The sequence below is a fragment of the Lissotriton vulgaris genome, chromosome 10 (assembly GCF_964263255.1).
Source record: "Lissotriton vulgaris chromosome 10, aLisVul1.2, whole genome shotgun sequence".
Classification (NCBI taxonomy): Eukaryota; Metazoa; Chordata; class Amphibia; order Caudata; family Salamandridae; genus Lissotriton; species Lissotriton vulgaris.
This window is the reverse complement of record NC_141698.1, coordinates 677,733,653-677,760,500: the sequence shown is the minus strand read 5'-3', so window position 1 is coordinate 677,760,500 and position 26,848 is coordinate 677,733,653. Positions and strand designations below refer to the sequence as shown.

General features: G+C 43.2%; 1 protein-coding gene across 1 annotated transcript in view; it reads left to right on the top strand.

Annotated features, from left to right (window-relative positions):
• The window catches only part of ADARB2 (adenosine deaminase RNA specific B2 (inactive)), a 529,461-nt gene that overhangs the window by 464,635 nt on the left and 37,978 nt on the right, over positions 1–26,848 (top strand). The window contains exon 8 of the mRNA XM_086939814.1: positions 5,379–5,560. Within this exon, the coding sequence (XP_086795940.1) occupies positions 5,379–5,560 (182 nt within the window). The remainder of the gene's footprint in view (positions 1–5,378; positions 5,561–26,848) is intronic.

The following is a 26,848-nucleotide window of genomic DNA, read 5'->3' as shown; positions in this document are numbered from 1 at the left end:
AGGGGGTGTAGAAGGAAAGTCGTGTGTTGAGGCATTCGGGTCCAAGTTCGTAGAGTGCTTAGTGAGCGTGGGTTAGGAGGCGGAATGTTATCCTCTTATTAACGGGGAGCCAGTGGAGGTTTTTCAGGTGACTAGAGATGTGGTCTTTACGCGGGATGTCTAGTATGAGTCTGGCTGATGCGTTCTGGATGCGTTGGAGTTTTTTCTGAAGTTTAGCGGTGGTACCGGCGTAAAGGGTGTTTCCGTAGTCCAGGTGGCTCGTGACCAGTGCGTGGGTGACCGTTTTTCTAGTTTCGGTGGGAATCCAGCGAAATGTTTTTTTGAGCATGCGAAGAATGTTGAAGCAAGATGATGAGACGGCGTTGACTTGTCTGTTCATCAAGAGTGAGGAGTCCAGGATGACGCCCAGGTTCCTTGCGTGGTCCGTCGGGATGGGTGCTTTTCCAAGGGCCTCTGGCCACCAAGAGTCATCCCAGGCGGAGGGGGAGGTACCTAAGATAAGGACTTCTGTTTTGTCTGAGTTCAGTTTCAGGCGGCTGTGCTTCATCCACTCGGCTACTTCTTTCATTCCTTCATGTAGGTTGGTTTTGGCGGTGTTCGGGTCTTTGGTGAGTGAGAGGATCAGTTGAGTATCATCAGCATAGGAGATGATGTTGAGGTTGTGTTGGCGTGCGATGGTCGCGAGGGGGCTCATGTATACGTTGAAGAGGGTGGGGCTGAGTGAAGATCCTTGTGGCACGCCGCAAATGACTTCTGTGGCCTCTGATTTGAATGGTGGAAGGCGGACTTTCTGAGTTCTTCCGGTAAGGAACGAGGTGATCCATTCCAATGCTTTTCCTTGGATTCCGATGTTTCTGAGGCGTTGTAGCAGGGTGCTATGGCAGACTGTGTCGAAGGCGGCGGAGAGGTCAAGAAGGATGAGGGCGACTGTGTCTCCATTGTCCAGTAGGGTTCGAATGTCGTCTGTAGCTGCGATGAGTGCGGTCTCAGTGCTGTGTTTTGCTCTGAATCCGGACTGTGAGGAGTCGAGGGATTTGTTGGTTTCGAGAAAGGCGGCGAGCTGGTTGTTGACAGTTAATGACAAGAAAACTAGAGTTGAAAGCACTCCCAAGTAATCGTGAAAGTTATAGGCACAAAAGAATAAGCACAAAACTAGAGTTGAAAGCACTTTCAAGTAATCGTGAAAGTTATAGGCACAAAAGAATAAGCACAGACTTCCTACCAGGATAGGTTGCTTTGTAATTCTCGAGCAAATCCTCATGAAGACTTCTCCCGAAATGAGAAGAAGTCCACTTTAGTCCTGAGACCCTCAGGAGTAAAGTGGAAGTCATTCCCCAACTAGTAGTGCACCATGAGGCGCTTTTGCAGAGTGGTGTAGAAGGTGGGCGTGGCCTCTGACAACCTCTCTGCAATCCCACTTTGTGGGACTTACTGGAGATAACAGGAGGTCTTGTTGGTCCCCAAGGACCCTCATCCGCCATGAGGACTTCATCCCCAACCAGCAGCGCACTAGGAGATGCGGTTGCAGAGTGGTGTAGAAATGGGCGGAACCTCCAGCATTGTGCTGGTAGCTTTTCTTTTTTTTTATTATGAAGGAAGGGGGGCATGCAGATCGCTCTGTCCCGAATCAATTATGCTCTGTTTCTAGTAACCAAGAGCATTTTTTCCTGCTTTTGCTCACAATAAGTGGAGCAGAGTTTGCTGTGGCTTGGCGGGAGCCGTGAAGCACCTGCCAAGCCATAGCAAACAGCAATGTCCTGGGGCTGGGCACCCAGAGACATTGCAGGAGCCCGCCCTAGGGGGTGGGGGACCCCAGCATTATCTATGGCTCCAGGAGGTGGACTGCATGGCCCCCCTCCATTACAGAATGCACCCCGGGGAGGTGGTGGTCCAGGGCTGAGGGGGAGCTGTGCACCCCCACAGTCAATGTAAAAAAGCCCCACAGGTGGCGTCCCCAGGACTGTGGGGGGATCTGCGCCCCCCATTTTTCAAATCACAGACCCTGGGAGGTGGCTGTCCCCGGGGCTGCAGGGGGTTCAATTTGCCCGCCACATTGATTTACAATAAAGCCCCAGGGAGGTAGTGGTTCCCGGTGCTGGGAGGTTCTGAGAGGCCCCCCATTTCAAAAGAAATGAGCCCCGAGGAGGCCATATAGTCCTCACCCATATTAATACTCCAAGAAGCCCCAGGGCGGTGGGGTGCGCGGCTCCCTGCACTCAATATAATAAAAGCCTCAGGGAGATCGCAATGGTGGGGTCCATACAGCCCCCTCTATGTTCTTTAAATGAAAGCCCCAGGGAGGTGGCAGCATCCAGGACTGTGGGGGGTCCATGCGCCCCCACATTGATTTAAAATAATGCAGTGGGAAGTTAGCGGTCCAGAGGCTGGGGGCTTCAAAGAACGCCCCCCCATTTATAAAGAAATAAGACCCAGGGAGGCGGTGATCCCCGGGGCTGTGGGGGAAACATATTGGCCTCTCCCGCATTAATATTGAAAGAAACCCTAGGGAGGTGGTGGACCCTGGGGCACAATAAGCCCCAAAAGCTTTACCCGTGCGTCCTCGTCCTTTTTTGCATAATGTCCCTGGGACCTTCCCACCCGGATGCCAATAATGAATGAAGCACAGAAGCCTGTGCTTCATTTAAAAAAAAAATATACATTTTTGCCCAGATACCCAGATAAGGCCCAATGTTTTTTGATAAATGTTTTTTATGGCCCTGCATGTCCCAGTGGGACCCCTACCCTACCCCACCCCAAGACGCCTAGGGGAACAGGGTGTTTCTACCCTTTCCCCTTTTCTTTTTTACATTTATTGTGAGACTCGGTTCAAACAAGTCAAAAGGTGGCTGCCAAAAAGCACGCTTTGCGGACCAACATCTAGCTTTCTGCCAAATTTGGTGTAATTTCGTTCAGCGGTTCGGGCTGTTGTCATGTTCAAAAACAGTAAAATCCCCATAGACATAACATGGGGAACACTTGTTTTGGGACCCTCCTTTTTTCTCAGCCCCCACTTGAAGAATCACCCTGAAACTTTCAACATAGCAACTGAACCAAAAAGGGGAATTTTTAAAAAAATCTGGTGACGATTCTCTTCGTAAATTAGCCAGTAGATACAGTTTAGTTCCTCATCTGTATCTAATCAGCCCGGGTATCTACTGTACGATTCCAAAATGTTCCTTGATCCCATCGTATGGATAGTCCTCTCAAAATCCCCTCCTCTGATGGTCCTCGAACCTTTATCAATTCTAAAACAAGCAACTATACAGAATTTCTTTTATGATGATCCCTAAAATGCCTGACAGCAATTGTAGGTTAACTTGTTTTAAAATTGTTGTGCAAACCGAAAAAATTGTGCTCTCTGTATTCCTTTATTTTTAGGGATATTCAAGAACAAATGTTTGATAGTATACTTTACGAGATACGTGTTTCAAAATTCATTTGTTAGTGTCCATGTGAAGCTCAAAGTTTAACTAATTGGTACTTTGCAGGCTTTACATTTGCCATATTAAAGCCCTGTTTTTGCAAAAATTGCTATGTACAAGCATGTCCTGTAGTGATCTGTCTTTTGTGTAAGTTACAGAAGATTTATCATCCAGCTCATTTCCAATATAATTGTTGCAGTTCAGTATAGGAATGGATGAAATCACTTGCAAGCTTCTTGCAATAGCCCTTATGGCCTTTTCGCAACAAGTCTCATTTGAGCCTTTAGCAAGAAGCAATACCTCATGCCTTGTTCTAGTCCCTGCCGTTTTGGAGGCTTCAAGTAACTTTCATTGGGTGTCCTCTTTTCAGGAATCTCTGTGCTATTGACGTTTTATCTTCCTTGTGTTCCATATTAGTGTTGCAATCGTGCTGTTATTGCATCTCTAAATGTATTAATGCAAAGGACTGGCTTGAACCTGATGGTCATAGAGTTGAACCTCAGTGGAGGTAGCTCTGCCCTTGCCTTTCTGAGGTTGATAAATTGAGTATCATAAAATAAGAGTTATTTATGGTACTACAAAACATGAGAATGGTCTTTTACAAGTGGTATATGAAAACAAAAGTTATTGTATATCTGTGTACATACCCACATGATAAGTGTGCATGTGCGTGTGTCTGTGTATGTGTGTGTGTATATATATTAACACGTAAGTACTAACATATCAGTTATGCCCACTTCTGCAGACTTTCAGTGATTTGTATGTCAATTAAACATTTTTAGATGTGTTCAGCTATTGCTATTTGAAGGATGTTATACAATAATAAACTCAAATAGTTAAGTGCTAACAAATCAAATGACATCAAAAAGCACAAGTCTCTCTTTAGTGCAGAAAATTAGGCAAGCATTGTCCTCGGTTCTGGCCCTACACTTTCCTGTAAATGGCTATACATAGACAGAAGCACACCAACAGTAAGATTTCAACAATCAAGTTCTCCCTGAAGTGACCACATTTGTTCTTAAATAGTTTGAAATTATGGGAAACGATAATGATGGCAAATATTATGAGTACTTTTGAACTTCTGGGAGATGCGAGGGTTGGAACATATTGCATGCATTTGTGTGATGAACAGGATGGAGAAGAGTGAGGAACTGAGCCCTTGTCGGAAAAGGAAAAAGTGCTGCCCTGTGAAAGACTTTCCCTGATTCATCCATGCTGGAAGAACATCCGATCTACACTCTTCACGGCAATACACATTAGTTCTGAACAGGGGCGTAGCTACATTCGTGCAGCAGGTGCAGTGGCACCGGGCCAACGCCTTGCAGGCCGATTAAAGCCACACAATGCTGTATTTTGCTAACAAACAGCCGTCAAAGGGGTAAATGCCCTTGTTTGTACCTTAGCATTCTTGCAACACTACTGGTTCAGAAATGATCTGAATTTCAAGTAGTTTGGAAATTAGATGAATTTAGGAAACAATGGTGATCATTCAGACTCTGACATAGTACAAACACTGGTGCAAGATACACTCTGTGCACATTTTGGCACTCCTGAAGTGCAAACTGTCCTTGCTTCTGTTTTGCAGTCTCTTTTATCCTCTGAATTTTCTGGTTCTAAAAGTGAATGCAGTATTAAATGTGAGCAAAACTGGCATATAAACCTTTTGTGCTTGGCATCCACCTTTTGTGTTTACCAAGGTGAATAAAGCACAAAAACACCTTGAACACCAGATGCAAATGTTATTACTGACTTGACTGAAAATTTGAACATAAGGAAATGAAGGGCTTTCCTAGCATAAATTGCCAGGTCGTCAACAAATTACTTTCCTCCTAACCCTGTGTACCCAGAGTAACATCACGTTTTCCAATCCTATTATGAGGCTTGCTTGATGACACAATACTACTGAAGCTTGCAGAGTTCTTTGTGACAATGTTTTCTTGTTTTATCTTCCCGTAGATGGAACACCCTCGGAATGCAAGGCGCTCTCCTCAGCCATTTCATTGAACCAGTCTATTTGCACAGCATCATCGTGGGCAGCCTCCATCACACTGGTCACCTATCGCGGGTTATGAGCCATAGAATAGAAGACTGTGGAAAACTCCCAACTCCATACCGACATAATCAACCCCTCCTCAGTGGTAAGCGCATGCTTGATTTACCAAAAGATTGACAATTTTCCTATGTCTTCACCATCTTGGTTACATTTATAAAGCAATATATGTTAAGCAGAAGAAAATACTCCTGTTTGTCAATGGTCATTGGTTTCCCTACCAGATGCTGTCTCCTTTCTGAAGAGATGTGTTTCTCTGTGTGAGTCCTGTGCCTTTAAGACAAGCCCTCCTCCGGAATGACAGGCAGTGTGCATGTCTAAATAATAATCAATTGCGCCATTCCACTAAATTTCCGCAGTGACACAAGGTCAGCAGTAGGGCATGCTCAGAGCTTATCTCCTTTCTCCTGAAATCAGGATTTAGATATAGTGTGCCTCATGGCAACCTGACGCGCGTGCACACGCACCCTTATCCCGGATGAGTACATTCCTTCAGGACACACACAATAATAAAAAATGATAAAGAGGAGGGTGTAAGAGCAATGAATGGCTCTGCAAAGAGAAATACATGATTACTGTTCTGCAGCATGGCCCAAGTACATTTTGAACGCTTTTTGGTTTCAGCCATTTCTTATCCTGTTGACGAGTTCTGTTTGTGTGTGTGTATATATATATATATATATATATATATATATATATATATATATATATATATATATATAAACGCGTAGACATTTGTCTGTCTACTCGCAATTTTATAGTATATATATATGTATATGTATATACACGTATATATATATATATATATATATATATATATATATATATATATATATATATATATATATATATATATATATATATATATATATATATATATATATATTTGCCACTGTTCCCTCTCAAAGGGACAAAATGGGTCGCACTCCACGGGCCAATTTTACAATTTTTTTATTTTTTCATATTCCACAAACTCAGGCAGATGTTAAGACCTACGCGTTTCGGTATTACAAATACCTTGTTCACGACAAAATTGTAAAATTGGCCCGTGGAGTGCGACCCATTTTGTCCCTTTGAGAGGGAACAGTGGCAAATAGATTAGCAGCGTGGTTCAGCTGCAGGGCGCCGCACCCATTCCGAGCGCTGCATGAGTGGGAACAAGGAACCAGCAATGGAGAATATATATATATATATATATATATATATATATATATATATATATATATATATATATATATATATATATATATTCACAACGAAATCCCAAAGCTTTAACCATCTATCAGAACGGCCCAACACGAGGATACAGACTCCATGGGCAATGTGCAAAGAAGAGTGTTGTTTATTCACACATCAGAGGTCCAAATAACGCGTTTCGGCTACCAGACATGCGGCCTTGTTCACATAGCACGCTGATAGTAAATGGTGCATTTAAATACATGTGGCAGTGGTAGTGTTTTTTCTATGTTACTCAAAGTGAGTAGGCATTTTACAGCATGTAGTGACTAATGGTGAAACGTTGCTTTACTGCTCAATCAATCAATCAATCAAATCATTTATATAGCGCACTACTCACCCGGAGGGTCTCAAGGCGCTAGGGGAGGGGGGTCCGCTACTGCTCGAACAGCCAGGTCTTGAGCTGCTTCCTGAAGGCAAGCTGGTCCTGGGTCAGGCGGAGGTGGGTCGGGAGGGAGGTCCAAGTCTTGGCGGCCAGGTAGGAGAAGGACCTTCCTCCTGTGGTGGCTCTTCGGATGCGAGGGACGGTGGCGAGGGCGTGGCCGGTCGATCGAAGCTGGCGTGTGGGAGCGTAGAAGTTGTGGCGGCTGTTGAGGTATCCTGGGCCTTGGTTGTGCAGGGCTTTGTGTGTGTGGGTGAGGAGACGGAAGGTGATTCTCTTGTTGACCCGGAGCCAGTGCAGATCCCTCAGGTGTCCAGAGATGTGGCTGCGGCGGGGATGTCCAGGATGAGTCGTGCTGAGGCGTTCTGAATCCGCTGGAGTCTCTTCTGGAGTTTGGCGGTGGTTCCGGCGTAGAGGGAGTTGCCGTAGTCCAGACGGCTGATGACGAGGGCCTGGGTGACCGTCTTCCTGGTCTCGGTGGGGATCCACCGGAAGATCTTACGTAGCATGCGCAGGATGTTGAAGCACGACGAGGAGACGGCGTTGACTTGTCTGGTCATGGAGAGGGAGGAGTCCAGGATGAAGCCCAGGTTGCGTGCGTGGTCTGTTGGTTTGGGTGCGCTGCCCAGGGCGGGGGGCCACCAGGAGTCGTCCCAGGCGGAGGGTGAGGATCCCAGGATGAGGACTTCCGTCTTGTCCGAGTTCAGTTTCAGGCGGCTGTTCGTCATCCACTTGGCTACGTCTGTCATCCCTTCGTGTAGGTTGGCTCTGGCGGTGGTGGGGTCGTTGGTGAGGGAGAGGATCATCTGGGTGTCGTCGGCGTAGGAGATGATGTTGAGGTTGTGTTGGTGTGCGATGGCTGCGAGGGGGCTCATGTAGACGTTGAAGAGGGTTGGGCTGAGCGAGGAGCCTTGAGGAACGCCGCAGATGACTTTGGTGGCTTCTAATCTGAACGGGGGGAGGCGGACTCTCTGTGTCCTTCAAGCGAGGAACGAGATGATCCATTCCAGTGCCTTCTCCTGGATTCCGACGTTGCTGAGGCGCCGCACTAGGGTATGGTGGCAGACAGTGTCGAAGGCCGCGGAGAGGTCTAGGAGGATGAGGTCCGCTGTTTCTCCGTTGTCGAGCAGGGCTCGGATGTCATCGGTGGCTGCGATCAGGGCGGTCTCTGTGCTGTGGTTGGCCCGGAAGCCAGACTGCGAGAGGTCGAGGGATCCGTTCGTCTCGAGGAAGGCGGCCAGCTGCTTGTTGATGATCTTCTCGATGACTTTTGCAGGAAACGGGAGCAGTGAGATGGGGCGGTAGTTCTTGAGGTCGGTGGGGTCGACTGATGGCTTCTTTAGTAGAGCGCTGAGTTCGGCGTGCTTCCAGCTTTCCGGGAAGGTAGCGGTGTCGAAGGAGGTGTTGATGATGTCCCGCAGGTGGGGTGCAATGACAACGGCTGCCTTGTTGAAGACGTGGTGAGGGCAGGGGTCGGTCAGAGATCCGGAGTGGATGGAGTTCATCGTGCGGATGGTGTCTTCGGTGCTGATCGGGGTCCAGGCGCCGTGGGTGGTGGTGGGGGGTGGTGGTTCAGCCGTGGCGTGCGTCGGTTGAGTGCTGAAGCTGTTGTGTATGTCCGCGATCTTGTTGTGGAAGTAGGAGGCGAGGGATTTGCAGAGGTCTTGCGAAGGGGTGATGTCGTTGTTTCCGGCGTTGGGGTTGGAGAGCTCTTTAACGATGTTGAAGAGTTCCTTGTTGTTGTGTGCTGACAGGCAAAATTACATCACAGTTACTTCAATATGCATTAACATGGTGAACAAACTACGTTCATAGTCAGTGGCTGCTTGTGACGTTCTGCGTGTACATTGTGGCAGTAAGTGTGGAATCTTAAAATGTTTGAACTATCAAAAGCAGATTGTGTGAGTCATAAAGGTCACACAATTAAGATGCCCGCATGGATGAGCGAGTAACCTGCCCTCCGCTTAATGTCTTAATCCGTGCCTAGAAGCACAGTGCCAACGGTGCGTAGGACAGACAGAGAAATGTAGTCACAGGTGTGAAGTGGGTAGAGATCAAATATGTGTTGACATACCCGCAATTAGCAGCGTTAGCAGGAGGTATCTTTATAAATCGTGTGATGCCAATCTGCGCGCGTCATACCATAATAGAGCCTAGATGATATAAGAAATTAAAATGCATGAATGCAAAGCTAACCACCATGGTCGATAAACATAATGAATGTGAGTGAGGGTGAGGCTTAAAAAATGGTGTTTATATACATCTTGAGGCAGGCGTGCTTGCATAGTGCACAAATATACAGTGAATGTCCGTGCAGTGGTGCTACCTCCTCAAGGGCATGGAAAAAGTGACATACAATGCATTACAAGTACATGCGAAAAAGGCATGTAGAATACCAAATTAGAACCATGTATTCTCCATGTCTATCCAAAATGATTGTATCTGTAAATGCATTATAGATAGGTTCAATCCTGTGTCAAATTCATGCATATGCAAGGAGTATAAACAAATAATAAAAATGAAGGCGCGGCATGATGCTAATGCAACACATACAAGTGATTCTATACAAAATGTTGTAAAAAAAACTGAAGGTACAAGTAACCAGGATCACATTGAATCAATGCCCCAGATGTGTGAATGACTCAACGTGGTTAATAGGAACGCTCCTCACGTGCGTAATGAAGTAGTGAGGCTGCGGTGTGCTCAAACTATGTACACTGGTGATAGGGGCCAACCCTCCCCAGTGGAACTGTATGGCATGAAGTGTTGTTGTACAAATACGGGTAATTCTCACAGGAAATGGTGCAGATCCTCACTGGTGTTAAGGCCGGCGAGCGTTTTTGTTTTAAACTGTAAGATATATTTACTCTCAAGTTGCCTCAATAGCCTCTCCCTGTTGCCTCCACGCCTCAGTGGTGGGACGCAGTCAATGACTGAATATTGGAGGTGCTCTAACTTGTTATTATGCACCTCCTTAAAATGTCTGGCTACGGGGTATGCTGGGTCACTATTGACGATCGCCCTAAGGTGCTGGAGGATTCGACAGTGTACCTGTAGCATAGTGCTACCGATGTAGCTAACCCACAAATGGTAGCGTGGGTAATTCTGGACAATTTTTAAAAAGCAGCATCAATACCAGCATCATCCACCACGGAACGCAGCCAACACTGGACTACGAGAAGCAGCATGCTCATAGCGCTGACCAACCCGTTTGAAGAGACCACCAGGGGGCGAGCAGCTATTGGGAGCAACAATATGGCGAGTAAGTGTTTGGCTGCGTAGATGCTGAGGCGACTTTCCCCGAAGAAGGTCAAGGTTTTGACAGATACCTTCACAATATTTTTGTAGTTGACATTCTTATACTTAACTTCTCACATATGTAACTATACAACATATATATATATTCAAGGTACTTATTTAAATATACTTACCTTCACAATATGTTGGTATTCTTTGTCCTGGTTCTCATATATGTACCTTGTCAACATATATTTTCACAGCACCTCGATGTGGAGTTAATAAAAATAAATCTATTCTTACCTACATATACTTAGATGTGGATTTAAGAATACTAAATCCATACTTACTTTTGGCAGTTTATGTTCTGGTTTTTATATATGTACCCAGAAAACATACGTATCTTCAAGGTGCTTACGAGTATGGAGTTAAGAATAGAAATTCTATTCTTAACTCTATTTTCTTATCTTCACAATATTTTGGGAGCCTTTATTCTGGCTATGATATTTAAGCAATAATTTATTTTTCAACTAAATATTCTGATATAGAAAGATGGGAGAAGTGCATACATCACTGTGTGCCTGCATGCATCACTTACCCCCAGATTCATCATGGTCATGTTTTGCGAGTCCTTAATAGCGAATTTTAAGGGTTCGCTATTAAAGACTCGCAAAACGGGATGCAAGTAGAAATCGCAATATTTTATGCGATTTCTACTGCTTCCTTATTTGCGATTCGCTAATTGCAAATCGCAAATAAGGAATGGCTTTCTCATTCATTCCTATGGGCCTAGAGGCCCATAGGAATGCATGGGGAGTCATTCCTTATTTGCGATTAGCAATTAGCGAATCGCAAATAAGGAAGCAATTTCAAGGGTGCCAGGGTGTCCAAAGGACACCCTGTAGCACCCCTGAAATAGTAATGTATACTGGTGTTGCGCACACACATGTCCAAAGGACCGTGTGTGTGTAACATACAACTTAGAAAAATGCACTAAAGTGCATTTATCTAAGTTTTTGCTATTTACCACGTAGTTAGACTTCGTGGTAAATAGCGGCCCCAGATTGCGAATTTGCAATTTTAAAATGGTTCATGAATTGCATTTAAGGAATCTCAAATTGAGATTCCTTAAATGCAATTAATCGCAATTTAGCGATTTCTAGAATTGCGATTTTTGCATTTGGGATGATGAATCCCAAATGCAACAATAGCGCTCGCAAAGGGCCAGATTCTCAGAATCTGGCTCTTTGCGAGCCAATTTCGGTTTAATGAATCTGGCTGTTAATGTATAGAATCGAAGTCACTAATGGGCAGCAAAGCAATTATGAGCTTTGTCCTTATTTTCCTCTGTTTTTAAGTTGTATTGCACTCTATGCATAGTATTCTCCTGATCTATGAAGTAGTTCTGAGGTTGCAAAGATTGTGATACTCAAAATCTCAGACTTTGACAGGAAAAGCACAAGTGGTATGTACAAAAGCCATTTTGCGAGTCAGAAAAGCACTATACAAAGAAGTCACTGGAATGATACTGGCACTACCTAGAAGTAATGTTCTAAACTTTGTTCTCATTCAACCTGATGAAAAATGCAACCCTCAGCCCTCCTAATGTGGGTGAAACCCACTGATGTCTCTTCTACGCCGTACGCACAGCAGCCTTTGGCTGTCGTAATATTACACTCTATTTTGCATTGCTGTTGGAAGCAAAAAAAACATAATAAGGTGGTAAACAAAATCTGGGTACAAAAGGAACTTAACTTGGTTAACAGGACAACCAGAAGTAGTTTCCACATGAAAAACTGGCCATGAACAGGGAGTGCACAAGATAAAGAAGAGCAAACTGCTTGAATGGCTCATTTACCCTCATACAAAATGGCTTTGTGTTTATGAATCAGCAGTGCCTACAAATGTCAGCTGTTTCTCCTCTTGTGTACTAGTCAGAAGCAATCACTGGAAGAGTTGCACTTCAGCAGTTAAACGATGCATTTATACAAGTATAGTATAGTGCTTTTAAAAAGATCACACAATAAATGGTTGCTCTTGACCAAAAAGACCACCTTTCAATGTTTTAGTCAAGTAAACTATTCCAGAGGTAGCCACCACTGTGACATTTTGCGGTACACCTACGCCATTTGCAAGAACAGCACCCCTTCACAATCTAATATGCAGACCTTCCAATTCACACGATGCCACGTGTATCACACAATATTGGCTCCCATCAAACAGTCACTCAGTGAGGAGTTGAGATCCTTCTCCTATTTGGGGCCCAAGTTGTGGAATTCTCTTCATCTGGCCATTCGGTCTGAGGACAGCATCATACGTTTTCGTAAAGCCGTCAAGACCTGGCTTTTTGATCTATAACTATTTGGTCAACCATCTTTTGTTAGTTGCAGTATCTTAGCGCCGGGAGACCCTCACGGGTATCTGTTGCGCTCTATAAGCCTAAATAATACTAATAATAATAATAATATCACACAGTGTGCACTTAGTTAGCTGGAAAAAGAGCAGTTTTGCAGCTAATTGGAGGGTCTTTGCAACTGATCTCCCTAACGGGGTGTGGACCTCAGCAGTGTTGTGTCTTGTGAGTTAACAATGGAGGAACCCTTTTGGCTCCTGATGAACTCCATAAAGCTATGACATATGACTAGAGTGTATTGTAGGGAAGGATGCTTTAGAATCTTGAGTTCACAGTTACATGCAGATGAATAAAGCCATGTAATACAAAGCTCTGTATGTGGCATAGTCTTTGGCAGGTACCCCAGCTGGGAAGACATTACAAATGGTGATGAGATAGGGGACAAGTAACCTGAAGATTGACATTGTTCTCGCTGAGAGTTTGCAGTATCCCAGGTAACATGCTAATGCATGCCAAGTGTGCCATCATCCAAATGCATGTGGAATCAAAGCGCAATTCCAGCCACTGTGATGAAGTTGAAAAGAAAAGCATTTACAAAGATTCTAAATGTTGTTGGTCAAGAAATTGTTGGTAAGGCCATACATAAAAGTACATTGCTACTACACAACATAGAGCCATACCTGGTACGCAGTGATAACACTGTGATTACAAGTGCTGCCAAGCAGAAATAAACCCAGTGTCAAAAAGTTCAAAGCGACAGCCAAGCGCAAGACAACGCTGTGATTATTAGTGATGCAAGGCAGAGATCAACCAGTTGTTAAAAAAGTACAAAGTGGAGGGCTTGGCCAACCGTCATGGCCGCACGGACATGATCCGGACCGGCTACGCTTCGTGCCCCATAACTAAGGGCATTACAGCGTGACAAATGCCATGAAATCCCTGGCCCGCCATGTGGTTCTGAACCCCTCCCCCACAGTGATGGGGCCTAAAGGGAAAGTGGGATCTCGGCTAAGTCTGGCCTTTTGCTGTGCCCGAGGTTGGGCTTCTGCGATTGGAGTAGTCCCAATGGAAGAGGACCCACAGCGGAAGAAGCTATTCAGTTGGGAGCGCGCACTTGGTCCTGCGGGGTGGGGTGCTCCCTGGGAACCCACCACAAACTCATCACTGCGCCCCACGAGAGCGGAATTGGGGGATCCTCCCCAGGTCTACATGAAGATGCCTGACCCTAAGATGGCGCCTGGTGGCCTGCAGTGAAATCAGAGACTCCTGCTTGTGGCTGACTCTGCGGCGAGAGCTGACTAGCATGTGGGGTGCTGAACCTGAAGTGGTGATGTCATGGAAGAGACCCTGTCATAAGTTTGTCAAAGAGGTGTTGTAGTAGGAGAAAGAGTGCTACACAGTGGGATTCCCTAGCATTATGTTACAGGCCATGTCACATGGTTCTCTGAGACCCCACTATTGCAGTCCCCCTTAGCTGATAGTGAGCAGCCTCCCCCGCTTTAGACTGTAACGCCCTAGCTGAGTGATTGACCTGCCAGGGGGTGGAAATATGCTAATCGGGGACATAGTCTACATGCCACCGAAAAATATTCAAACTAACAGAGAGCTATTTTGGCCCAACCGAGTCCCCTGGGTAGAAAGCGTACACACAAAGAGGAGTAAATCGCTGCCCAGGATTACACAGGAAGTCAGAGGAGAAAAGGGAGCCAAAGGGGAAGCCTGTACAAGTGAACAAGATGGCTAAGACTGAAAGGATGGGCACTCAAGAGGCAATTTGGCATTCATAATAACTACACCCAGGATGGATGTGCAGACATATACACATATATACACACACAACAACATTAACCTTAAACCTTTCTTACTTAACCTGACAATGCCCCTAGAGATGATGACAGCCATCATGGAGGCATCGCCCTTCCGATGTGAACATAAAGAAAATACCTATTTGGGCATCAAAATCGCCCCCAACCCAAAAGACCTCTACAAAGCTAACTTCCCCCTCTTACTGCAGCAACTTAAATCATATTTAAAAAAATGAGCCTGCTGCCTCGCCTTCTCTACATATTTCAGGGTCTCCCAATCACGGTAGCTAGAGAGCTGTTCACCGAGCTGAAAGGGATTATAAAATGTATCTATCAGGGGTGCAGGGCCAGTCTATCTCAGCAACTCCTGACCATACTGCTCCTAATGGAAGGGCAATGTCTCCCAGACTGCCCTCTTTACTACAGAGCTGCACAACTCTGTGTCCTGGTAGAGCGGTCCCTTAAAGCCTCAAACATTGGCTCCTTATGGACAGGCAAGTTGCTGGAAGAACCATATGAGACCTGCCTTTGAAACCAAAACAAGACAGGCCAAAACATTTCTATCTTAGCATCCCTACAGACACTACTCTTAAAGCATGGGACACCAGCACCAAGAGATTACCCTTGAAGACCTTTCCATCCCCTTACACCCGCATCCATTTTAATCTCACTTTCCTGCAGCGGTAATAGAGGGTCCCTTTGACGGGTGGAGGGAGGATGCGTGCCTCATGTTGGCTTATCTTTTCACACGAGGAGAACTGTGCTCCTTTTCAGACTGTGCCTCTACCTTTAAGCTGCAACCCACAGAAGAATACAATTATTTCCAGTTAAAACACTGGGTGCAACAACCCCAGATGCGGATGGCCGCGACCAGGGACCTGCTCCCAATAGAGATGCGTACGGGCAGGCAGCATGACTAAGGGCTGCATCTCGTTTCATTACTCTCTCCTTCTCATGGTGCGTCCCTCTCAGGTCCCACGACATAGAGGGTTTTGGGACGTCCTTCTGCATTCCCGTATAACAGAGAAACAATGGAGCTCCCTATATAAAGATATTGCTAAATACAACCGTTCAATGTTTCTGAGGCAAGGCCATTACAAAATCATCTTTGATTGGTACCTGCACCCCTTAAAGCTTCACACTCTTTTCCCAAACACTCCAGACAGCTGTTGGCGGCATTAAAAGACTGGACATAGTAGTAAGAATCGCACACAATATGAGTACTCACATTAGGATCAGCAAACTAGAGAGTTAGGACAAGAGCACACAGCTCTGCCAATTGCAACATACAGTCCCCCAGTGCCTGTGTATGCACAATAGAAAACTTAAATTTTCCATTCACAATTGAACCAGCTACAAGAGCGCAAGCTGCCGAATAAACGTGTTTGGACCCGAAGGCCGGTTAAGCCGAGCCATTGGTATAAATGATACATTTGTACTCATCCAAAGGAAGCAACTACAATAGGGGAGGATGAACATGTTCACACTGTAAAAACTCCTGTGTCTTAAGAGCAGGATCTAAAATAAATGTGACATCATCCGATGTCAAAGAATTAGCCCATTGTATCCAATGGGGATGTAAAGCTTTAGAGTTTCGTACACTTGCCTCAGTCACTGGTTCTAAAGCAGAGATAGGTAAAATCATAAGAATGCTCTTCCCCTGCTCCAGTGAGCGTTCTTTCAGAATCGCCATTTGAACCACAGTCAAAATCTGTTCAACATGTTAGAACTGCATTTCAGCAGCTTTGTAGAAATGTGATTTGTATGCAGTAGGCACTGTCACCCTTGTTGAACATCAAGTAAGTGAAACCCACCGTCCCCTGTACTATATGTATTACCAGGTTTGTGGTATTGTCAAGTGTCAGCAAGTAATTAGTTACTAGCAGGTCTGACTGCAAAGATCGCAGAATAGAGGTACGTTCCGGAAGCCAGCAGGCAAATTAATGTGTTTTTTGCATCAAAGCATAAAGCGGTTTGATATGCTGGGGTGTAAGTCCTCCCGAAATTCACAAATCCCAGGAAAGATTGAAGCTTTTTCAGTGTAGACGGAGGTTGCAATTGAACATATTTCTCCAGAAAGTGGGGGGCTAACCCCCTACCTTCATTATTGAGCTCATAGCCCTAAAAGAGCACTGCAAAATGAGCAATGTGTGATTTAGCAAAATGTAATTTGTATCCATAGTCGGCAAACAATAGAATGATAAGGTCGACGCAGACAAGATGCGGGTTCAGTTTGTCATCTGTCAGATAAATATCATCCTCGTATAAGAACACATCTGGATTCATGCTGTGCAACAAAGACACAACACGTGCAGCAAAAGCCCGGGGGCTGTTCTTCTATCCCATAGACACACACGTAAATTGTTTCTGATTTCCGATGGCGGTAAATGCTGTCAAGTCACGGCTCTCAGTAGCCAAGTTATGACTGTAGACACCATTGGATATATCCAGGGAAGTTTTGTATTTTTTATGAATAAGGCTGTTCACTAGCGCAGAGCTGTGTGTGTTCTGTACTGCAAATGTACGACAATGACTATTCAAATTTCGATAATCTAATACAATGCGATATGACCCATCAGGTTTTGATACCGAAAAAAGAGAATTATTCATCGCTGATAAACAGGATTTATTACTCCCTGATATTCCAACTGAGTGAAAATGTCCTAAACGGGAGCTTTAGTCTCACATCTGATTGGATATTGCGGCTGTGGCATGGACTGTAATGGTATCCCATGTGCCTGTGAATCTCTATCCCAGCCCACCTGATTACGGTACAACGCGGGGGCAAGGGCCAGTGCCCACTCTGATGCGTAAACCTGTTTAGCTTTCTCAGGGGCGTAACCTGAAAAACTCGGAACAAGCTTGAAAATCCCCAATCTTTATAATATAGGAGGCTACACCATCACAACTGTCTCCGGACACAGATGTGAGAAGATTGTGGACAAGCACAAGCACTACTGAGAAGTCTCAAAGATAAGTACTAGACCAAACGTTGGTGGCGCCATATTGCAGGGATTCTGCACATGCACAGAACTATGCACAGGAAAACAGGACCTCGGTGTATAGGGGCTAAACCTTCATACCACCTTAGTACCAAAATTCCCAAAACCGACTAGCTGTACTGTCTCATTCGTTCTTCTACAAAATCATGAAGCTCCAAATGATTAGACAACCCAGAACACAACACTCCCGACTCTCTCAGGAATCGCGGTAGCAAGACACACCCTTTTGATCACTCACTCGTACACGTCCACAATAAGAATTGACAGTCACTGTTATAGTTCAAAATGTTTATTTTAATTACTGTGCTCTATAGTGCAGTATATAAGCCACTACCAGCAGCAAAACACATAAACCTAAAACAGTTAGCATTATTGCAAACCCATAGATTATAAAGGGGGAAGTCATCATATACAGACTGTGGATAAAAGACTATAAGGTCTAACCACCCTTCCCTTGGTAAGAAGAAGTTTTATTATATAAATAAATATCTCTGGGCTTTCTCAGCAGACCACATACCTTTGTGCCTAGATGGAAGTTTTACATCACAGAACAGAATAGTTCTTCTCCCTGGAAAGGTCCCTCTCCAAGTGTGTGTTTAGAACAACATGCATACCCGTAATATCAAAGCACCAGTTTCCAGCAGCGCAGCTGTGTTAGTGTGTTTTGTCTAGGTGCTAGGGACTGACCAGAACAGAATAACAAGGGGAATTGTTTTTTACCTTGCACATCATGTTCAGAATAAACAGTTCTCATGTGAAAGGCTCTAACAGAGTCTTGCAAAATAAAGTAATGCAGTAACGTGTGCAAAAGCAGCATCATGGCAGCAAAGCTCATGCTAACTTAGCAATGCCGACAATTACCCTAACAGCCATATAACAGGGTTGTGCTCAGTACTAAGCACCACCCCCGTCAAGACCCTGCCCCACACCTCACATGACAAACTGTTTTTGTAAGTTGGCAGGTCTGACTCTGGCCTGCACAGGCATAACCTATCAGCCCTAACATATAAGCTGACAGGACCTGCACAAAATAGAAGTCACTACTATTGTGACTTGTAAAATTACACGAAAGCAGTGGTTCTTAACCTATGATCTGAACACCCCTCGTGGTCGACGAGGGCTACTCAGGAGGTCTGTGACTGTGTTACCAAATTTAATAATATTAAAATTAATATGGTAAAATAATAAAATATATACAAATAAAGAAGCAGAATTAAAAATGAGAATACATTTTTTGTATTTGATTATAGATTAAACAAAATATTTCAATATTTGAGCATTTATTTGATGTATACTTGTTTTTTTATTTTTGTTTATTTCTTTGATCATAGAAATTGCTGAGACCAGGGGTCCCAAGCTTCCAATATTGACTAAGTGGGGGTCCGCTGGTTCCAGTAATATTTCAGTGGGTGTTCTCAGAAGTCAAAAGGTGAAGAACCGCTGCAGTAAAGGACACGGGTTGGCTGTAACAGAAAATGGCAAGGAAGCTTATCAGTGCTGTGTGCCACCATTGGATCATGCAATACAAAAGGGGACGATGGACGGAGCGTTTGAGCAAATCAAATACTCACCCCAGTCAACTGATCTGGGGTTATTCCATCACCATTCTTTAGCTCACTCCACCACCCCAGTTCAGACATGGCCTTATGCAAATCAGTCTGACCCTTTGCCTCATGGGAACAGTCCAGCCCAAACTGCCAAGCCATGTCTTCCCTGGACCGGAAACAAGCTTCCGAGGACCGGTTTCTGGCATTCCAGCCATCTTCAGCCCGGCTTGCTAGAATCTAGTGGCAAAGTGAGCAAGGGATTCATGTCCGAGCATACCCTGCCACACTTATGGCGGCCAAAAGCGGTACAAAAGGGGGTGGTGATGGACGGAGCATCTGAATCAATCAAACACTCACACTCAGTCAAAAGATCAGTTGACTGGAGGTGAGTGTTTGATTTGCTCAAACGCTCCGTCCATCATCCCCTTTTGTATCGCTTTGTTCGCCCTAAGTTGGCAAGTTATGCTTAGATGTGAGTCCCTTGCTCACTTTGCCACTGGATTCAAGATAGCCTGGCTGATGAGGGTTATGAACCCAAAACTGGTCCCAGGATGCTTGTTTCCGGTCTAGTGAAGACATGGCTTGGCAGTTCGGGCTGGACTGTTCCCACGAGGCACAGGGTCAGACTGATTTGCACATGGCCATGTCTGAACTGGGGTGGCGGAGTGAGCTAAAGAATTGTGATGGATTAAACCCAGATCAGTTGACTGGGGGTGAGTGTTTGATTTGCTCAAACGCTCCGTCCATCATCCCCTTTTGTATCCATTGGATCATGAGCACGCGCTCATTAGTTACGACCACTTCCAGTAGTTAGCACAGCACAAACTTTTGGGTTTAAACAGCAGGACATGGTGCTATACTACAGAGAGCATCGAAAACGTTGCATGTTCCACTGTTAAGAGGTGAATGCATTACGTAGCAAATATTTGCACATTTTCTTGCCCTTCCGCCAAACCCTGGTGAGTGTCTACTCCCTACTTTCCCCCATGGCAGAGCATTACTTGTAATGTGTCAGGGTATTATTTTTGCAATTATCCGGGTTATTGTTAAGAGGCATGTATTTTCATCCACCCTGTCTGTAAGCTCCCTATCCCTTTGACTTTTGTCTACAGACTGTGGGCCATTCAAGCAGATGTCTCAAAAGATGGGCTGTCTTTGCGAGCATAAAGTGTATGGTACACAAAGATGTTTGTGTATTGTATAGTGTACATAACATAGCTGTGTAGTTAATGCCACATCTAACTTCAGAGAAATATACAGTAAAATCTTTGTGTGTACAAAAAAATTCCCTCACAGGTGCTCTTTTCGTCTTTTATCAAAGGGTCGGGACTGGTTTCATAGATTTGCTTCCTCAATAAACCTACTCAATTTCCTTGATGTTGGCGTTAATCACTCCTTTCGGAAATTAATTTTCCTCTCGCCTTGATGGAGGCAGTCAGCCCAAACTGACTTGAGCCTTGTTACTGTGGCGATTAAACACATTTGCTCGTCTCTTGCCTCGCTTGCAGTGCAGGCTGAAGTCGGGGCAGCTCAGCCTGCACGCCTTGATGGCTTGCAGAGCACAGTTAGTGCCTCATTTTCTACAAGTCAGAGTTCTGCATTCATTATCTGACTGTCGGCGGCCATGAATGTAAAAAGGAACACTACTTGTCAGCTCAGCTAACATACACTACTTTCCTGAGTTGTATAATTCAGGATACAATGTTTGCATTTATACACAGGCACATTCATTCTTTTTCATTTAAATCACTTAGAAATAAACGTAGAAATTGTTCTCATTGTGTGGTTTCAAATTGAAAGAATACATATTTAATGTATGTTAATAATTGTGTGATAATAATGACATTACATAACTTCATATTCATAATTTCATATTCGAGTGTAACATTCAAACCTTAACAAAGCTAAACTTAGAGCGGAAGCTGAGCTCAAATCAAAACAATCACAAAGTGATGCTGCCTTCAGCACCTGAGCATTATGTCACTCCAAGCAATATGTAAATCTGTCTTTATCCTGCTCAGATTGGAACAGTCCAGCCAAGCTGTCCAGACAAGGCCCCTCTACATGGAAACTCAAGTACCCCCAGACTTTGATTAGTTGCTAGTATTACCCAATTTAATGATAGCCAGTGTACCTAACTTAGAAATATGGAAAGCTGGGATGGCTTGAAAAGATTCGAATTTGTGACTTGGAGATCACCACATATCTCAGCAGTACTAACGCAAATATTGTTATTTACAAAATGCTTTAAAAATGTAATGTGCAGAATTGACGTTTAATGGTATACAGTCATAATATCGAATAAAAATTATCGATTGGCCAAAATATCGAGTTAAAAATATAGAATGGACACAATATCGAATGGACAGAATATAGACTACAAAAATATCGAATAGAATAGAAAAATATCGAATAGAATAGCATTAATATCGAATCCAAAATATAGAATGGACAAAATATCGAATGGACAGAATATAGACAACGAAAATATCGAATTTGAGGTAAGTAAGTTAAAATGAATTTTTTAAAGTGTTTTTTATGTTACTATATGTGTAAAAAGTGTATATTTATTTTAAAATTCATTTTAATTAATTAATTTAATTGTATTTAATTTTTGCGTAATATAATTCTGTAGCGGGTTGTGGGTTTATAGGGGAATAGGGTGGGAAGTAATTTAAATATAATTAAATAAATATGTTAATTTATTTATTGGTATTTATGTTGAATTAATTGGTAATTAATTATTAATTGGTAATTCATTAAAATATAATTGGTAATTAATTTTAATTAATTGATTCATTGATAATTATGTTAATTAAATTAATGTATTTTCTGCAGCGGGTTGTGGGTTTATAGGGGAATAGGGTGGAAAGTAATTTAAATATAATTAATTAAATATGTTATTTATTTATTGGTATTTATTTTGAATTAATTGTTAATTAATTATTAATTGGTGATTAATTAAAATATAATTGGTCAATAGTTTTAATTAATTGATTAATTGATAATTATATTAATTTTATTAATTTCTTTTCAGTAGTGGGTTGTGCGTTTATAGGGCAATAGTGTGGGAAGTAATTCAATTATAAATAATTAAATTTCTAAATGTATTTATTGCTTATTTTTGTTGTAAGATTTAATTTTGTATTATTTGTTTATTAATTTAGTGTTAATTGGTAAATAATTTGTATTAGTAGGTAATTTTTTTTCAATAATTAAATTTCATTTGTATTTTTAATTGACTAATTAATATTTTATATACAATTCTTAATTATGTTACATATTTGTAATTGATATTAATATTTAATTTAATTTAATTCATATATGAAGTATTTACTTTCCCTACTGTTGCACTCACTGGAGTGGGAATAGTAATTTTTACCCCTACGCTATCCAACGCTTTCCCTACTGTTGCACTTTCTGGAGTGGGAATAGTAATTTGTACCTCTACGCTATCCAACGCTTTCCCTACTGTTGCACTCTCTGTAGTGGGAATAGTAATTTTTACCCTCCCGCTATCCAACGCTTTCCCTACTGTTGCACTCACTGGAGTGGGACTAGTAATTTTTACCCCTACGCTATCCAACGCTTTCCCTCCTGTTGCACTCTCTGGAGTGGGAATAGTAATTTGTACCTCTACGCTATCCAACACTTTCCCTACTGTTGCACTCTCTGGAGTGGGAATTAGTAATGTTTACCCTCCCGCTATCCAACGCTTTCCCTACTGTTGCACTCACTGGAGTGGGAATAGTAATTTTTACCCCTACGCTATCCAACTCTTTCCCGACTGTTGCACTCTCTGGAGTGGGAATAGTAATTTTTACCCCTACGCTATCCAACGCTTTCCCTACTGTTGCACTCTCTGGAGTTGGAATAGTAATTTTTACCTCAACGCTATCCAATGCTTTCCCTACTGTTGCACTCTCTGGAGTTGAAATAGTATTTTTACCCTCCCTCTATCCAATGCTTTCCCTACTGTTGCACTCCCTGGAGTGGGAATAGTAATTTTTACTCTCCCGCTATCAAATCCTTTCCTTACTGTTGCACTCATTGGAGTGGGAATAGTAATTTTTACCCTCCCGCTAGCCAACGCTTTCCCTACTGTTGCACTCACTGGAGTGGGATTAGTAATTTTTACCCCTACGCTACCCAACGCTTTCCCTACTGTTGCACTCTCTGGAGTGGGAATAGTAATTTTTACCCCTACGCTATCCAACGCTTTCCCTACTGTTGCACTCTCTGGAGTTGGAATAGTAATTTTTACCTCTACGCTATCCAATGCTTTCCCTACTGTTGCACTCTCTGGAGTTGAAATAGTATTTTTACCCTCCCGCTATCCAATGCTTTCCCTACTGTTGCACTCACTGGAGTGGGAATAGTAAATTTTATGCCTATGCTATCCAACGCTTTCCCTACTGTTGCACTCTCTGGAGTGGGAATAGTAATTTTTACCCCTACGCTATCCAATGCTTTCCCTACTGTTGCACTCACTGGAGTGGGAATAGTAATTTTTAATCTCCCGCTTTCCAACGCTTTCCCTACTGTTGCCCTCACTGGAGTGGGAATAGTAATTTTTACCCCTACGCTATCCAATGCTTTCTCTACTGTTGCACTCTCTGGAGTGGGAATAGTAATTTTTACCCCTACGCTATCCAATGTTTTCTCTACTGTTGCACTCACTGGAGTGGTAATAGTAAATTTAACCCTCTCGCTATCCTACGTTGAAAATATTGTATGTTTTGTTAATAATATGTATATATATATATATATATACATATATATATATATATATATATATATATGTGTATTAAAATTATATATATTTTTTTAAGTTACATTAATTATTTATTAATTTTAAGTTCATGTAAGTATTTTAAGTATGTTTAAATTAATTATATTTATTGATATATTCATTTTAAATTACTTTTAAGACATTTAAAAAATTAGATATTTTGACTGTCTATATTTTTTACAACGATAGTTTGAAGATAGGAATTCGATATTCTGGCATTCTACATTTTCTCCACGATATTTTTGGCAGGTCGATATTTTGCTCCTCGATATTTTGACGGTGATCCACGTTTAATAGTTAGATTTGTTGTATTAGATGACTGATAGTGAGGTTCTCACAACAAAAGATGTAGATAACAGGAAGGATGATTTGTGAGAAGACGTTTTTAAAAACAAGAATGCTGAAATGTTCAAAGACACATGGTTAAAAGACGATTGCACTCTGGTGAGGAGGGGAGTAGATCTGTTCCCAGTAGCATGCTGAAATCTAATTTGTCAAATGAAGAAGGAAGAATATTAATGTTGCAAAATAGGAAAGTGTGTTTATATTAGTGCGTGTTCCTAGACGTGGGAAAGGAGATGGTGATTTCCAGCAGTTGGTGCATGTCGCCTGCCCCAGACTCTCTGAGAGGAGACTCTTCACTGAGTTTTCATGATCATCTTTTTATGAGAAGTCTTAGTTTATTTCTTGATCTGCTGTTATTAGAGCTGAGAATGCTTGCCAGCTTACTTTGCTAAAGCTTTATGCTTATGCTTGATTCTCTATCAGACAGTTCCAGATAAGTAGTGAAGAAAATATAGACTAGATAGTTTCTATATTTTTTGTCCAGCCGGACAGAATTTAATATTTTATGAATTAGCAGTGAGTTTCTATACAGATTCAAGTGGAACACAACCAGCGTCCTACTACCACATTAAACAAAACGACATACAAGAAAAGGGAATTCAGGCAAGGGAGAACGGTCTGCGAGCCATACAATATTGCAGACTGATATAACAAGAGTACAGAAGGCTCCAACAACCTTATACCTGAACTCTGCCATTTGTGAGGCTATCTTGCCAAAGGGTGGAATCCCAGTCCTGGTCACTTGGAAGTGGGCCTAAGGCATCATGCCAGCCTCTGTAGACCCAGCAGAACCAAAGCATCTCCTCTGCAGCTCAACCCAAAGCAGAACCGCTGCATCGCTGCTGCTAAATGGATCAGAACTGTTGCAAAGACCTGCATACCATCGCAGTCAGTTGCTGCATCAAAACTGCTGCTACATGAATCATTCCTCAGCATAGCCCTCGCATCCCTCGTCGGCAGAAATGTCAACGACAACGTTAATTCCACATTACAGCCTCACAGCTCCTCTGATCGGGTACATCGCCTTGACTGTGTGGCGCATTTTCAACTCCAGACTTTGCATAGTAACTCCTGGTTGATTGAGTCCTCAAAGACAATGAAGGTTCTTGCAGGGCAGTCTAGCTGCATCTCGGAACCAATGCATCACTTTGGCTGTGCAACGCATCTTCGACTTGGATCCTCGCAATGCTCACCCTAAACCAGGATTTAAGGTAGTTTGTTCGGTGGGCCTAATTGGGTCCCTGTAGCTAGCCCGCTCTCCATCATAACAGCTTAAACTTGTGACTTTGTCCTAGTACAGCACAATCAGATATCCATAGTTGGCACTTTATGCCTTTTGGTGCCATTTTTCCTAAAATCTTTCAAACGGAATATCTCCGATTCTACTAATGTACTGCTTTTCGTTTTGGTATTGTTTTATTTATTTAAAGATTCTCTATTGTTCTAAACCTGTTGTGGACCCCTTTTGTGGTGTGTTGTCATTGTGTTACGGTTTGAAATGTTGCAAAAAATACTTTACACATTGACTCTGAGTGAAGCTTTACTACTCTTTGGCAGGCAACGCCCTAAGCTTAAGCGTAGGTTCATTTAGGGATTGCTTGTGAGTTCACCCAGAGAAGAATTGTGGTTGGTGCTTGGGAAGGGTTTCACCCCCCTTAACCAGTAAACCGATTTCTTACATCACTAGTAAAGGTAGTAACACACCACTGGTTCAGCTTGTTGTGAGAAAGTAACATTTTAGTTGTGGAAGATGGTTGTTCACCACAACTAATAATGTCACTATTCTTCATAAGTCCACTAAAGGCTTCAGTAAATTAATTTTATTTATTCATTTATTTAAGGTTTTATAGAGCACGAACCAGACCCTTGAGGGTATCAGAGCGCTTTACAGGTATACAAGAGGCATAGGAGGGGAGGATATCAAAGGGATACAAGGGTCATGTACATTATGTAGGAAAAAAAATCAAACCAAGCAGTCTCAACTTCGAGGTACATTTAGGGATAAAAACAGGCAGAGTTATTATACAGGTAGAGTTATTAAAAAAGAGAGTAGGTAGTTTCAGCTCCCAGATGGGAACCCCAGAGGGCCGGGAGGTATCATCCGGGAAAGTCAAGGATAAAGCCATCATGGCGCGTGGTGCAAGGTCGTCGAGTAGATTGAAATGCGGTCGTTAGGCAAGGAATTTGCCCATAAGGAAAATTTTGGTCTCCTTTTTGAAGCGTGCAAAAGATGACAGTCTTCTGATGGTGGGCAGGGGAGAGTTCCATATTCTGGGAGCGGCCCCAGAGAAGGCTCGGTTGTAAGTTTTCTTTTTCCGGAAACGAGCTGGTTGGAGGAGAAGGTCTCTGGCAGACCATGAGTTTCTGGTCCCTCCAGATATTACGAGTTTCTGGGCAAGGAAAGCAGGGGAATTAGAGTATAAAGCCTTGTGAATAATGCAGGCCGAATTAAGTTGGATTCTGGCCGTGAGGGGAAGCCAATTCAGGGCTTTCAGGTGGGGGAGATGTGGTTGAATTTCCTAGAACCAGTTAGGAGTCTGGCGGCGGCGTTGAGGCAGGCTTTCAGTGGGGCCAGAGAGTTCTTAGGAAGACCTGCAAGAGTAGAGCAACCGTATTCTAGTCTAGAGATGATTAGTGTCTGGGTTGCCATTTTTAGGTAGGTGGGGTCGAGAAAGGG